This window comes from Staurois parvus, unplaced genomic scaffold (assembly GCF_062004578.1).
Source record: "Staurois parvus isolate SC_StPar_1 unplaced genomic scaffold, SC_StPar_1.0 ptg000840l, whole genome shotgun sequence".
NCBI classification, from domain to species: Eukaryota; Metazoa; Chordata; class Amphibia; order Anura; family Ranidae; genus Staurois; species Staurois parvus.
Window position 1 is genome coordinate 2,056,754 of NW_028318636.1, and position 16,757 is coordinate 2,073,510.

The window sequence follows — 16,757 nt, forward strand, 5'->3', positions numbered from 1 at the left end:
GTTCTATCACAAGTTACACTTGCATGGACTTTATTTATTTATTTATATATATATGATATATTATTTATACATATATATATTTTCTATATATGCACTTAAAAAAGTTTTTTTGTATACACGTGTTCACTTTTTATTATTGATGAGCACTCTTCAATTTAAATAGTGAATGAGAAGAAGGAATTTTTTGGAGATATAAGATTATTTGTCACTGGTTTGTTTGTTTATTTATTTATCATCACTGATATTATGGATTCAGTTTGATTTTTTCTATTTAATATACACTATTGGTTATAATGTTCCAGTGTTTAACAAGGAACTGTTAACACTATAGCACTTACACTCACTGTTGGCACCTTAATATATATATATATTTATTTATTTAGCGCTTCACTATTTTATAGTATATATTTGTTTACATAACTATATACAGTATTCCAGCATCCTCTCTGGCTTTGTTGGAAGAGTTTCTAAATAAATATGTGAAAAACCAAACCTGCACATAACACAATTACCAAAATATTTATTCAAGATATTGTTACAAGTTCTACCTTAAAAAGAAAATTATAATCACATGAGGATAACATAAGGCACCTTTTGATGTTTCTGTTCTACAACAAATAAAATAGTTATTGTGTTACAGAATTACAGTGATCGGTACAGGTTGCTTTATACTACATTTTAAACAAAAGAATTGCATTACAAAATGTGCTATTTAAGGCAAACAACGGCAAGGTCACATGGTCTCAAGTCAAGAGACAATAATAGAACCTTGAAGGTAGGATTTCAGCATGTATTTGAAATTGGCCTATAGGAATTCTCTACCTTCAGATTTAGCTTTCTGGTTTGTGTATGTTTTCTTCATACCTGTCAAAGTGCACGAATGCTGGCATTTTCTGTCCTGTTTACAGATACCTAATTTTACCTGCATATCGAACATGGTATTGTAGTAAACTATACAGAAAACAAATTACTTGGTAATTTTCCCCCTAAAACTACAAAAACGCACAACTTTTTTTATACTGAACCAGCAAAGCACAGTGGCTAAATGGTTAGCACTTCCACCTGGCAGTAATGCGCTCATTGGTTTGTATCCCAACCACGGCACCACCTGCCTAGAGTTTGCATTTTCTCCCTGTGCCTGTGTGGGTTTCATCCAGGTGCTCTGGTTTCCTACCACAATCCAAAGACATTCTGGTAGGTAAACTGGATCTTGTCTAAACTGGCCCTAGTATGTGTAAGTTAGGGACCTTAGATTGTACACCCCTTGAGGGTTAGGGACTGATATGAATGTACAATATATATATATATATATATATATATATATATATATATATATAAAGCGCTGAGTAATTTTACGGCACTATATAAGTACCTGTAATAAAGAAGTATGCCTGTCCTGGTCACAGGAAGGATTACCATGCTTGAGGTAATGTGGTGTGTGTGAACCCGGAAGGCAGGGATAAGGAGTGGACAAACATTCTGGTGAAATGCATATATAACACTTAAAAAAAAAATAAAATAAAAAAATGCTTCTTGATCTCTGTGAGTCAGTCTGAGGTGCAGGTGGCATAGTGAAAATGTTTAGTGCAGGCTTAGAGATCAGTCTGTGTAATATAATTACTAAAGTGTTAATGTGTTATGCACAAAAAGATACAGGTGTAAAATCGAGCAAATGTGCTATTGAGTGTAAGGGGAAAAATAAAGTTCAGGGTTATTGGGGTCTATATATGTTTCCATCAAAAACTTACACTGCTTTTACATATTCTTCTAATAGTGAATCTTGGATAAAAGTTGTGCAAATCTTGAAATTGTGAAAATATTGATAAAAAGACAGCAGCACCAAATAGCATGAAAAGCACTCAAGTTACGGTGCATTGAGGAGGCTGCATGGCCAGGCAGCACTGATAGGCTGCATTGATGAGGTGGCACTGGGGGGCATTGATGAGGAGGCACTGATATGCAGCAATAATGGGCACTGATGATCAGGGCACTCTGACATTTGCCGGTTATCGGCAGTACTTTCCCCACACTGTGACAGTGTGAGGAAAGTGCTGCTGATAACCGGCAACTGTATTTACTTTGTGATCTGCTGTGTCCTTGGACACAGCTGGTCACGTGGTAAAAGGCTACTGTGATTGGCCTTTTTACCTAGTTGTGTGATCAGCAGTGTCCGTAGGACACAGCGATTGCTGACAGTGCCGGGAGCACGCGTTCTGGGAGGATGTCATATGATGCCCTCCCAGAACTGGACAACCGCGCTGTAGCGGTCATTCGGCTATAGCACAGTTGTAAAGTGGTTAAAGAAGTCCTATATTTTCTGACAGCAATAGGGCAGTTTGATTTTCTGATGTCATATTACCACAGTTTATGTGAGCAAGGACTCACAGAAGAGATGATATCTGAAAACCTTCAGAAGTTGTTAATTGTGCAATATTGTACAGCATCTGTTCATTTTGTATTACGCACATTTCATTATTTTATTTATTCTTGACTAGTCTGGAGACCAGATTTTTGAGGTATATAAATGATAAAAGCAAAGCTAATCTTCAACAGACATACAGTATGAGCAGCCTTCAAAGTGAACCTGTAACAACCCTGTGTATTTCAAATAATATGATGACATTTTCTTTTTAGTGAAAATGGCATATCAAAACAATCATTTTTTGTTTCACTTCCTTTATTTTTAATTTGAACTTGGCCTTGACCCCTCCTGTACCCTAATAGGTGTCATTACTGACTGATAGGAAGTTGCATAATGGGGGGAGCACAATATTTACAGCGAAAAAATCTAGATATCATATATTTTAAAGTGTTGCTAAACCCAGGACCCTGCATTCACTATATCTGGTCTTCCACAGTACATACAACATGGAAATGCAATTATTTTAGTAAATATAAACTGCTAAATACCTTTTCTCATCAGCAGTTACAGCAATCTTGTGACCGATTGTCAATCGAATGCAAGGTGGGTCTCTCAGTTCCCCATCAAGCTCTGCCCTCCCCAATGCAAAACGCATTGGCCATGCACCTGTCTGTGTAATGGTTGCAGTAACCAGGGAGGAAGATCAGTAATGCTGAATTGCACTGAATATGAAATGTGCGATATGGACACTCCAGCCTCAGTGTCACTGCTCCTGACAAGTATATGAATCTGTCCCAAACACTAACAATTTCAGTGTGAAGGAGTTCTAGAGTGTCTGTGACACTTTTATGAATTCCATGCATTGAGGGAGAGATACAGTGGTGCTGGACCAGTATACCAATGCAGTTTCCAAGAGAGTAACAGTGTAGATACAGCCATATTAGTCAGAGGAAAAGGAAGTCCTGGCCCCATTCACTTTGGATATCCTAGCTTTGTATCCTGGCACAATTCACTTTGTGTATGCTAGCTTAGTACAGTATCTCTGCTATATACAGTACAAACCAGTGCTGAAGTATTTCAACAGTGATGTTAAATATACAAATGTAAACAAAAGTGTAAAAACTGCGCTGAATGCGTAAAAATAAAATCAAATATGTATAAATACACACATAAATGGATAACTACCACAGTGCTGCTACTTCAAAAATATCAAACAAAACTGTGTTCATTTATGAGTGATGTTAAATAGCCCATACAATGTTGTGTGTTTTTTTTGTATAAAGGTCTTAAACTATTCAAATCCCGAGATTCACATTATATTAGTAGCATAATTAATGTATTTAGTCTTCACTAAATATCATGGCTCCTAAATTAGCTTGACATCTATTTGGTAAGCAGTTGTAGATATTGGGTGTGCTACACCTGCCCCAAATAACCTTATAGTGCTCCAGCAGTCTAATACCCGTGAATTCCCTAGCTGGCTTCTTTTGGGTGCCGGTCTTCAGCTATCTTGATTGGCTGGCGTGGGATGACATCATGCTAGAAAAGTACATTCTCCAGAGGATTGTGAACAGGCAGGCAAGTTTATTGTATTGTAGAACAGACAGTGCATGTATCTTCTTCAATAAAGAGCCTGCCTGCAATTTATTTTTTTGGTTTTAGTTCCTCTTAATCTAAATACAAAGGGCATGTGTAATATGGCCTGTCCTTCTGACCCACTGTCACTCAAAGGATTCTAGCAACCAGTGACAGATTGGGGAGTAGGGAGTGGCATAAGCAAAGATGTATACACACTGCAGCCCCAGTCTGCCCCATCTCTGTATGCGAACATAAGGGTAGGTCTTAATTGCTTTTAGTTTTATTATCTATAAACTCAAGGTAATATTTTCTGTCATTTGTTGCAGCTCTAGCAACTCATTATGAAAGTAGTGTGAATAAGACTGGAATCAGTTGCACATGTTGAAACTCCTAACATAACTGTCACAAGGCTTTCATGTAGTAGGCACATGACTTTCATTTAAAGGGATCATACCGCCATAAAAGTGTTGCAAATGCTTCACTGAATCATCCTCAATATAATTAAACATTGATCAGATGTGGGATAGCATTGTTTCTTGATATTTACACAGTTTTATTCAACTGCTGTTCAAAGGATATGATATCATTGTCAGTTAAAGTAACCTGACAGGTAAAAAAAAAATTAAAAAAGGTTTATAAAGTGTGTTCCTATACAATCTCCTATTAACCCATAGTTTAGCCTAATCAGCCCCAATTAACTTTTTCTTCCCCTCGGCTATTATTTTTTTGCTGGAAAAAAAAGAAAAATGCTTGTATTACTTTATTTTCAATTAATGATAAAATGATTGCCCAATACACAGGCTCATTAATAGCAGAAAGGTAAAATTTGCTCTGGTCTGTAGGGGGTTTACAGGTGTAAGAACGGAAGTGGTTAAATATAATTTGGATGGGTATTTGTGCAATGTAAAAACTAACAGTAATCAATTTAATTCAATGCTGAGTCGTGACACAGGGTACGATGGTCTTCTGTTTTAAAATCATAACCAGTGTTCTTACAAACAAAACACATGCATGATTTTAAAATCAGTACTACTGCTTCCCCATCAACAAAGGGCTTTTTTCATACACCAGCTGTCTGTCCATGGATGCGGTTTCTGAACTGTAGCACCCAGATACTTCGGCCTTGTTCACAGGACACAGATCTTGTTCGCTCCACCTAAAATGAACCAAAGGCAAAGTTTTAACATTTTTTTCCCCCCCCGGTGAATTCAACCCTTTAAACCATTTGCTGCCACCACCAATGTAAACAATGCTTTCTTTGTAAACAATGCTTTCAATGTAAACTGACTGCTTTCTTGATTCAAGCTGCTATATGCTTGTGAAGGTGCCCTTGTGCTTGCCCACAACACCCCCCCAATATCCCCCCGGGGGGTACCTGTCCCTCCTCAGTACTCAACCTCCATGGAAGGTGTCAGATAGCAGAGCAGCTGAAGATCAGTGTTCATGAAATCATTGATCTTCCCTGGGTAGTATGAACCTGGAAGCACTCAGATCTGAGCACTTTCAAAATCCCAGCCATTTTGTCCTGAGAATAAGCTGAATGGAGCACAGTCTCAGCTTCAACAGTGCAGAGGTGACATTATTATTATCTTATAGACCCTTGATGTTTCCTTCAAGAGAACCTATCACCTGCATTATTCTATGACAACAGGAGCTTCACCCTCTTGTCTTTGCTAAAGTTAAAAAAAAAAAAAAAAAAAAAAAAAAAGGAGAGAAAAGTTTTTATGCAATATTGAGGTTTGACATATTTAGTATCCATTTACTCAACCTAACCTCACTGTTTATATTTTACCAAAAAAATAGGTATTATATTGTGTTTGTGTGCACAAAAATTAATTTCATTGTATTATTAACTGAAAATATAGAATCGATAAACAGTAGCACAGTTACCATTTGACATTTTATTCTTTAGGGTCTCTGTTTTGGATATTTTAAATAATTTTCATGCCTAAAATGTGCATTTCAACATATGTAAAAATCGGGTCAGGAAGTGTAAAGGTTGAAAGAAAATTCCATGTCATGGGGGGCGTGTCCAAGATGGCGTCGGGAGCAGATGTCCCTTTCTGAGCTCCGGCACCCTGAGCTCCCATCCACCGCCATCCTAAGTGCAGCGGCCATCCGCTGCGGATTCCCGGCTGCAGGGACCCTGCCTGGCACCCGAAGAGGGGTGCTGTGACATTTTGCCCCTTCTCCGAGCGTTCGGGGGGCGGGACGGTCTGCGGCCTACTGTGGCGTGTGAAGCCGCGGTGTTTCCTGAATCCGCCGCTGGGGCGGATCGCCGCCGCGGGCGGATCGTCATACCGCCGTTTTGCCCATCCACTTCTGGAGTCAGGTCAGCTACTGGGGCCCCCCCCTGCTCCTGCTGGTGGCACCGTGGCCTGCATTCTGTCCCTGCAGGGTTCCTGTGAGACACTGGGAATCTGATTAACTGTGGGGTTGGTGCTGGTGGCCTGCAGAAGCTTTCACTATTAACCCCATTCCCAGGGGGACACATCAGGGGTACCATGGATATCTCTTGCCAGCCCCCTCAAAGCCTGCACACCTAGCTTGGTTGTTATATCCGTTTACATCCTACTGACTGCAGCGTTTGATGAATCTTCTGTGAACACCCCCCCGGAGGGGGACACGTGCACAAGCCAGGAGGAATATAAGTGACCTCCATGTGACGTGCCACCGAAATATTTTTCTCGGCCATTGGGCTTTTACACCCTAGCATACTACTTCAATAGTTTGTCAGTGCTTTGGAATCCTGTGTACCACGCCTGGCGATGCACCGTACTCCCCGTACTAAGCTTAAGCCTCGGGCCCAACAGCAATCCCCTTCGCGGGGCCACACCGCTAAGCTGATTCCTAGCCCGCCTGAGCCTGACGACAACTCCCAGGTGACCTTGAGTCTGATGGCGATAGCCAGCAGCAATTTCAATCAGGGATGGTTGAATCTCTTGAACACAATCCCGAAGCCTTGCTACACAAATTCCGTGCTATAGTGCGAGAGGAGGTTACAGCTGCCTCACGTAAATTATCTTCTGATCTGGCGAGAGGCCTAAAGGAGTTGGGCCTTCGTGCCCATCAATTGGAGCAACGTATGGATCTGGCGACTACAGTCCTGGAGGGTCATGAGCAGGAAGTGCAGGATTTGCATGCTGAGCTGGATACTTTAAAAGATAAGCTGGAGGATGCAGAGAATAGGGCGCGCAGGGATAATCTCCGCATCCGCGGAATCCCCGAGGCAATTACCGATTTGCAGGGTACTGCTACTGCTTTTTTCCAGGAGTTGGCCCCTGGGATTCCTATGGAACGTCTAGAGTTTGACCGTATCCATAGAGCTCTAGCACCCAAGCCCACGGAGGGACCACCCAGAGACATTATTATTAAATTCCACTATTACCGCACTAAAGAATGTCTACTGCAGGCGGCTCGGAATCGTTCGGCTCTGGAGTTTCAGGGCCACTCTGTTCATCTGTTCGCAGATTTGTCCCCAGTTACGATTGCCAAACGATGTACCCTAAGACCCTATCTTCAAATTCTTCAATCGGCTGATATCAAGTACAGATGGGGTTTCCCTTTCAAGCTCTCATTCTCCTCGCAGGGGCGTCAATTCCTCTTCGCCAGCGGATCTTCGACGTCACTTTCGTGAGCTTAACCTGGAACTGCCACAATCTGAGTGAGGAGGCCTCAGTCCCTGCGCGCCTTCGGAATTCCCAGTCTCTGCATAAATCTCCTCCCAGTCAAAGTGGTTCCCAGGCTCTCTGATCCCTACAAGTCCAGCGTTTTCAGGAAGTCTCCGCGACTTGATGTTTAGAGGATGGCCGCCAATATATAGTTCCACCATGCGTGGATTTCTTATTTTTTGCTGCCAATTTCTAGAATAGACTCTGGATCTGTTCAGGGATTCCAAACCTTTGCGTTTTTTTTTTTTGCCCAGATTGGTTGAGACCTCCAGAGCCCTGCGAGCTCTGGATTACTGGTTTATAGGTGTATTAGCCTAAATTGTTTGTTTAATATTTCTAGAATTTATATTACTGCCGAGTTGTTCCGGTGGACGGTCGTGTCCCCCTCCGTGCTGGTTAGCGGTCTGGTTTTTTTTTTGTCCCGCCCGCTACCTAGCCTCTATGTGGGTATTTTACCCACAGCTGACTGTTATATTGTTTGAATTAACCTTAATGCTTCTCAGATATCTTGCACGTATATCAGATGTCTTCTTGTCCGTTTCTTCCTTCTTTACTCCGTTTTTCTTGTCTTTTGTCATGTGTGTTTTTGTCAATTTTTTTTTTAGGGCTCCCTGGGATCGCGGTGGACTAAATCTTCCTTTTTTTAGGTCTCCATGTCGCTGAACTGGCTATCCTTGACTGTCCAGGGGATGAATTCTCCGCAGAAACGGGTAAAAGTATTTAAGTTTCTCCGGGCTCGTCAAGTTGATATTGCTTGTTTACAAGAAACCCATTTCTCTACTACTTCTGCCCCAAAATATTTTGATGCACGTTACCCTCAGATATTTCAGGCCACGGGCCCCACTAAACAGAGAGGCGTATTGGTCGCCTTCCATAGTAAAACTCCGTTCGTCTGTGTGAAGTGTATTGCTGATCCCAATGGTAGATATCTTTTGCTCCAGGGCACGGTCCATGGCATAGACGTTACCATAGTGTCCTATTACGCTCCCAACGTTAATCCTGGACCTTTTCTGTCACACCTATGTTCTCTCCTGGCTACACATCAGCGGGGTACGCTTTTGATGGCAGGGGATTCAAATTTAGTGCTAAACCCCGCAGTAGATAAATATCCAGTGGAGCGTTCTGGCCCTTCTACATCGGCAAAGTCTTTTGTACGTGCGTTAACTACCCATGATCTGGTAGACTTATGGCATGAATTTCATCCTCAGGGGAAAGACTACACTTATTATTCACACCCTCATCATTATCATTCCAGAATTGATCATGCCTTTGTTTCGCATAAACACCTCCCTTTAGTTCGCGCTATTTCTATTCTAACGGTTCCATGGTCGGATCATGAACCTATTTTGGTGCTCTGCTGTTCTCTCCTAAGTAGGCCAGCCTTCTCTTCCTGGATAATGAATGATTCTCTGCTTTCACTGAGGGAGGTTCAGGAGGAACTACATCGTAAGGCTCAGGAATATTTCCAATTAAATTCCGGTTCGGTCTCTTCTTCAGTAACATTATGGGAAGCCTACAAGGCAGTTCTTAGAGGACATATTATCCAAATAGCCTCCAGACGAAAGAAGGCAAGACAGCTTAAACAGTGTCAGTTGGAATCGAAGTTAGCTTCTGCGTCGGCCCAATTTAAACAGTCACCTTCCCCGTCGAACCGTAGGCTGTTGGATCAGGCCCGCTTAGAGTTAGATGTTTGCCTAACGGATGAGGCTGAGCGCTTCATACGTTGGACTCGCCAGAAATGGTATAGTAAAGCAAACAAACCGGACTCTATGTTAGCCCGTAGACTGCGCTCTTTTGAGCAGCACCCCAAACCAATATCGTTACGCACCCGTCACAACACCCTTACGAGCAAACCTGTAGCAGTTTTGGAAGAGTTCCGGTATCGTTTAGCTAAACTTTATTCTGATCCTACTCGGGCTGATCCTCAGTCTATTTCTGACTTTTTATCTCATCTTCCCCTGCCTACTTTAACGTCGGCCCATAAGGACTTGATGGATCGTAATATTCAAGTATCTGAGGTTTTGCAATGCATAGCAGATCTAAAAACGGGTAAACGTCCAGGTCCCGATGGATACACGGCACTATATTACAAGAAATTAGCTGATGTGCTTGCTCCTCCCCTTGCAGCTATGTTTAACGCGGTGAAGGGAGGTTCAAATTTTTCCCCGGATTCTTTAACTGCTAATGTGGTTATGATCCCTAAACCAGATCGAGATCACTCTTCCTGGGCAAATTATAGGCCTATCTCTCTTATCAATATCGACATGAAGATTCTTACTAAGATTTTGGCTACTCGATTGAATTCCTTCCTTTCTCGTTTGATCAAAAAAGACCAGGTGGGATTTGTTCCCCACAGGCAGGCTGGAGATGCTATCAGAAGTATTTTACAATTGCAACAATTGGCCCACACTCGTAAACTTGATATGATGCTCTTATCTTTAGACATTAACAAGGCCTTTGACACTTTATCTTGGCCATATCTCCTATCGGTCCTCCATCGTTTTGGCTTTGGCCCTTCGTTCCTACGATGGATCTCTTCGCTATACACATCCCCTCAAGCGAAGCTTAAATATTATGGTTTTGAGTCCTCTACGTTCTCGATTGCTAGAGGCACTAGGCAAGGCTTTCTCCTTTACTTTTTATCCTGGCCCTGGAACCATTTGCTGAAGCCATTCGTATGCATCCTGATATTAAGGGGATTGAGGCCGCGGGCTCCCAACATAAATTGTCTTTGTTTGCAGATGACATATTATTGTCAATTTCGAACCCGGGGGTTACTTTGCCCAACTTGCTCGCGGTTCTTGATTCTTTTGCAACTCTTTCGGGTTTACATGTCAACCCTGCTAAATCAAGAGCTATGTCGGTCACCCTCCCACCATCACTCTTGTTGACTTTGAAACAAACGTTCCCTTTTCAATGGTTTTCCGCCTTACCATATCTAGGAATTAAGCTTACCCTGACATATGACGGACTGTATCAGGCTAACTTTCCCACTGTCTTTCATGAGCTGTCCGAGTTATTGTCATCTTGGTCTCATTTTCCGTTATCATGGTTCGGCAGAATTAATGCGATACGTATGACCTATCTTCCTAAACTATTATACCTATTTCGTGTTTTACCGGTTCCAGTACCTTCGCATATACTTCGTACTCATCAGCGAAAACTTCTCTCTTTTATTTGGAGCTCTTCTCGACCCAGAATTAGCAAACATATCTTATTTGCGCGACGGAGCGTGGGTGGGTTATCTGTTCCAAATCTCCAGTCCTACTATTTGGCGGCTAACATTGCCCCTCTAGCCCATGTTCATGCATCTCACTACTTCCCCCTGTGGGCTGTTGTAGATATGATGGACTCTCACCCGATACCGCTCTCTTCCCTGCCATGGCTTCCTATCTCTCAACGTCCATCTACCCTTAGCCCGGCACTGACGTTTTCATTACGTCTTTGGGATTCTATTAAATACTCCGCTGGCCTCATTTCCCCTCACTTGCCGTTGTTACGTCTATTCCGTAACCCATTATTTCCTCCGGGAAGGGATAATCCTAGACAGTTTGCCTGGTGGCAGACACATGGTTTTTATGATGTTCACTCGCTTCTATCTCCCACTAGAATAATTACCTTCGAAACTTTACGCTCTTCTTATAACATCCCTTTGCGGGAACATTTTGGTTACCTTCAACTTCGTCACTTTATTAATACACTAATACGCGCGCTCCCGGGTCCTTACCGTCTGTCCCCCTTTGAAAGCCAGTGTAGACATAGACCTCATGCCCCGGGTTTGATCTCCTTGATTTACTCCGCTATTATATCTTCTAGAATCCCTCCGGTTCGCTCCTATCACCAGCGCTGGCAGTCTGAATTAGGGGGGTCCTTGGATCAACAGGATTGGCAGACCATGACCCAAGCAATATCCAAATGTTCCAGGAATGTCATTCTTGAGAATGCTTACAAAATTCTTTACCGATGGTACTATACGCCTGCTCGTCTAGCTAGTTTTATCCCTTCATATTCTCCGGTCTGTTTTCGGGGATGCCAACAATTGGGCACTATGGCCCACATCTGGTGGACTTGCCCTAAAGTAAGCCGACTATGGATTAGGGTGTATGCCCTTCTTCGCACTATGTTTCACATGGACATTAAGCGTAACCCATATGAAGCGCTTCTATTTAAACCACTGGAGGGTCTCCTCCGTTCTGAGCGGCAGCTGGCGTCACACTTATTTATGGCAACTAAATTGACAATTGCGAGAGCTTGGAAAACTCCTCTCCTTAGTTTTGAGGCAGTCAAAAATCGGATGAACTTCATAATGGTTAATGAAAAACTGACGGCCATATTGTTGGATACCCATAAAAAATTTCTGCAGATTTGGCGTCCCTGGTTGGATATAGCTCAACCTTCAAGATTTGATCAGTCCCTTCTGTTGATATAAGAATGGATTCTGCTGTGATCGCCCCGGAGCCCTCCTTCTTCCTTTTTTTTTTTTTTTTTTTGATGTTGTTGTCCGTGTCTTTCCACTGTTTGTCCTCTTTTATCCTTCTGTCCAATCTGTCTTTAAACATATTTTACGGTTTGTGTTTGCTGTTTTCTGGGTTACATCTGCAATACTATCTTTGCAACCTAGATCTCTTTATGAATCCAAGGTTTAGAACATGTATCATTCTTTGGAGGGGTCTTTTTCTGTGCCTCTCATGTTTTCTATAATGTTGATGCTGTAAAACAATTTCTTATAGAGTCTTTATTGTCGGTGAACTACAACGGTTTGCTTATTGTTCCCTTCCCATTCCCTTCCCACATCCTTTTCTAAAAGACTCTTATGTAAACATTTCAGTTTATGCACCTATCAATGTATACCTTGAAAAGGCTTCCACTTGCCCAGTACAGTTTATATTTGTTGGTCATTGAACTTGTATTTCGAATGTCTGTTTTTTCTTTGCTTAACCCTCAATAAAACTCTTTGTAAAAGAAAATTCCATGTCATTAGAGAAATATGGAGGATTTCATTGCTGACCTGAAAGCTGCCTAGCTATCACATGGACCATTTTGCTTAAAGGATAAGTTCACCTTAAAAAATTAAATTTTTTTTAGGAGCTTGAAAAGCATTACATCAGCAATCCGCAGATAGCTGGTGCCACGCAGACCTCCTGCAGACCTGTCAGTGTATCTGTGTGCTCATACATTGTATAGGCAGTTAGTTTCACGCTTACAGGAAGAATAAATGAACTACCACAGCGCTCAACAGCGTTGTGGTAGTTCTTTGAGAACTACAAATGGACAGCTGCAAGGGATGTTGGTACCTGTAGTTCATTTTTTCACAGAATACAAGTACAGGGAACTTCTCCCTGTGCTGCTGTCACACCAGCTGCTCAGAACTCTAAGTGGCTGCAGGAGTGAGAACATGTTACATGTTCTCGAAGGTCAACTTATCCTTTAAATACTTTGAGTCACTGACCTGGAACAACGAAGGTTGTCTGATTTGTCTCAAAAGCTGGCTATATACAGTTTTTTTTTTCCCTTTCAGCCAACAGATCCCTCCATTCACACAAATGAGCTGGATGAAGGAATTTCCCCACCAGGAAACTGCTGTATTTTGACAATGGCGCCCATTGCAATCAGAATACACTGGTCAGTGCAGCAGCTCATTGGCTGCAGCCACTAATCGAGAAAGCATTTCCAGCATGTCCCTTTGACAGAAGTCGATCAAACAATCGACTTCTGTTGAATGTGGACAAGGACACACTGATTGAAATTTGGCAACTGCCTGCTGAAGTGGCAGAATTTCGATTTGTTTATGGCCAGTTTTATTATCCTGCCTACTTGTTCCTGGACATTGACTGATAGTATTGAAACCAATGGATCAGTATAACAGCCAGGCAATCAGCATTTTTAGAAGAGGGTAAGTAGAGGCAGCCCCCATATTTCTCTCATGACAGGTTTCATTTAAATGTGGTAAGTACTTACCTTTGAGCACAATATATGGAAGTGTCTGTGGCTCCAGCCCAGGCTGCATGTTCTACTAAGAGAGAACCTAGAAGGACAAAGTACAGTGAGATAAAAAAAAATCTACATGGGGAAAAAAAGAGCCACATGAAAACAGTCTATATAATGTGCTATTGCAAACTCTAAGTCATCCTGATATGAGCTAGGGCCTAATTCAAAGAATTGGAAGCCATGCCTATTACAATTTAACCAAATAAATATACATATAACAGTTGTTTTTAAAAAATGTTAAATTTTTTTTAATCAATTTTAAGAAAACATACAAAATAGAAAAAAACTCACTCAAAAAGAGCACCAGCAAACAATGAAATACACCAAAGGCTATGACAGCAGACAGCGCTTATGCAAATCTGTAGGGAATTTATCGATTTTCACCCTAAAATACCAAATCTAAATTTTTCAATTAGCACTGAAGAAAGTTATATTATCTCCTTTTTTGCTCTGTGACATTGTTTTACAAATTACATTTAATGGGAATAAGACTGGGAGTGTATCTGGCCTCTAGTTGCTGCTCCTCCCCTCTCCAAGCCACTGCACTCTACCACTGAAGCGGAGTGTGGGAGCTTGCACACAGTAGTCAGCTTCATCTATTTCCAAACCAAATCAAAATAGGAGAGCGCACTGAAGGGGAATGTCTCATCATCCGCTAACAGGTAGCACAGCCAGACACTTGGGCAGCATTTCAGAGAGTGAAGTGGGTGAAGGCTCACCTCCTGACTCCCTGCTTTCTTGAAAAAGTGATTCAAGCTTCTACATGCTCTGGAAGGTGTCCCCCTGCCCGACTGCCACCCTGCCATGTGTCCTGTGGGAACCTGTCCCTCCTCAGTACTCAGCCTCCATGGAGGGTGTCAGAATGTCAGACCCACTCAATGTGCGTCCTCAACCTGCAGCATCAAGCATCCTCGATCCACCAGAGGTTTGACAAAGGAGCGACTAAGAAAGCTCCGAAATGAGTTACCGTCCGTTCCTGTGTGACATCATTTCCTGTTTGCACTTTCACACTGGTCCCTGAAAAGACCAGGCGGCCATCTTGCTGGCTATTGCATCCCTATGCTGTTGGCCAGCTTGTTGGATCGGGAACACTTGGTGCTACTGCAGGCTGTGGACGCACACTGAGCGGGTCACCCCGCTGATGAGCCTTCACCCACAGAAACTTTGCTACTACACTTAGAGGCACCTTCCCTCTTTGTTGACTTTCTAAACCACAAGTGCTCAGTAATGTTAAGCTGGGTATACATTTGTAGAATTTCATTCCACATTTTTCATTGTAAGGCTGTGGTAAGAATGTTAGTTCCTTTTTCCTCCCACCGGCTGCTGCTGGGCACAGGAGAATCAGTTTCAGGATGGAGAGCCGGGGGGTAGGGTACATGCAGGTACATGCAGGAGAAATCCACCTTAAACAAAGTTGTCTTTGGAGAGCTAGAGCTGTTTAACTCTCCAAATATAACCTGTTAACAATAAGATCTCCCATGATGCTTTTCCATGCCTGAGGGGGACTCTACATGTTTGCTTATCTCGCTTTGTTAATAATAATATGATTAGATGATGACTACGTCAATGGTGGCAAATATCTTCTGTGCAGCAATCCCTTTGAATTATTATTTACCAACTCCTTTCTTACCTGAATGAACACAGTACAGCTCCTGTGTTCATTCATAACTGAAGCATAGTAAACTGTGCTTACTATGATTCAGTTTATGAATGAAGAGGAAACCTCTACAGAGAGCTTCCAGTTCATTCATCTTCAGTGCAGTCTAGAATATAGAAATGGAATCCCTTTCTCGGTCTCTAACATTAGTCATTAGGGGTCTGTTTAGACTCCTGATATTTTACCAAAATTGTCCCCAACAGGGCTGTTAAACAATGTAAAAAAATAAACTTGTAAATTATTTTAAAAAAATAATATAATTAAGGGCACATTAACACTTGCGTTGCGCACTGAAAAGCAATCTGCGGTTGGATCGCTCTTCAGAGAGCACTTGACAGCTGAAGATGCGTTGTATTGCCTCACCACCTGCTTTAACCCCTTAAACCCTGCACTTGTGCATTGTAACCAAATGCAAAGCACCTGAATGGGTCATGTTCAGTGGGTGCTAAACCAGTTGAAAAGGACAGGGCATAGTTCCTACCATGGCATGTTACACCTCTAGCTGCATGGGAGTAGCGGCTGGGGGCCGGTAAAAGTGCAGCTCAACCACTGCACCCTTCCAAACTCACAAATGACCAAGCCCTAAGGACTCATTTACACAAGTACTCTGTTCATGTGAATGAGTTGTTCAAACACACGTGTGGAGCCGCCTGTTACTTTATGGGGATGCAGAAGCTGTACAAAACACAACCGCAGGTCCTAATTTGACAGTTGTGCAGGTGTGGCCCTGAATGCACACTGTTTGTTTGCAGCCGAACACCCGTACCCACAAGCTTGTCAAATTAGGACCTGTGGCTGTGTTCGTACAACAACTGCACCCCCCTAGTGTAACATAGGGCTGCCTGCACACAGCTCCAGCTACATAAAAAAAAGCTGATTCACACTGTACAAGCCACAGCACCTATGTGAATGAGCCCCAATAACACATTCACACACAGAGATTAATACAGATTTATCTTTTAGATTTAGCAGAAATTTTGTAAGTTATGTCGTGTTTCTGTCTACTAAGAATGATTTTAGTGTATTTTTAGAAACAATATAATTGTTTAGATATTTCCTGGGGGGGGGGGGGGGGGACGACCCTGTGATTTAGAACAACAGCCCTGCCATTAATAGGTGCTGCAGTACAAAAGTCAGAACGAAGAAGAAATACATCCTCACCCTAAAAGTCCTTTCTGGAACTAGCAAAACACTTTGCAATATGTCAATGTGCCCATCTCTGCTATCTGATAAGCTTGCCTTTCCAGGTACATGCAGGAGAAATCCACCTTAAACAAAGTTGTCTTTGGAGAGCTAGAGCTGTTTAACTCTCCAAATATAACCTGTTAACAAGAAGATCTCCCATGATGCTTTTCCATGCCTGAGGGGGACTCTACATGTTTGCTTATCTCGCTTTGTTAATAATAATATGATTAGATGATGACTACGTCAATGGTGGCAAATATCTTCTGTGCAGCAATCCCTTTGAACCATTCTATTTATGCCTTTTGTTTTACTGTAT

The 16,757-nt window shown here is 42.2% G+C and overlaps 1 protein-coding gene across 3 annotated transcripts in view; it reads right to left on the bottom strand.

Moving 5' to 3' along the window:
• Positions 1–500: 500 nt before the first annotated feature.
• Positions 501–16,757, bottom strand: part of LOC149443666 (acyl-CoA dehydrogenase family member 11-like) — a 94,419-nt gene continuing 78,162 nt past the window's right edge. For all 3 annotated transcript variants that reach the window (XM_089655463.1, XM_089655465.1, XM_089655464.1), the window contains exons 14-15: positions 13,570–13,636; positions 501–5,096 (exon numbers count right to left, since the gene is read on the bottom strand). In XM_089655463.1, coding sequence (XP_089511589.1) covers positions 4,970–5,096; positions 13,570–13,636 — 194 coding nt within the window. In that variant the 3' untranslated portion in view covers positions 501–4,969. The remainder of the gene's footprint in view (positions 5,097–13,569; positions 13,637–16,757) is intronic.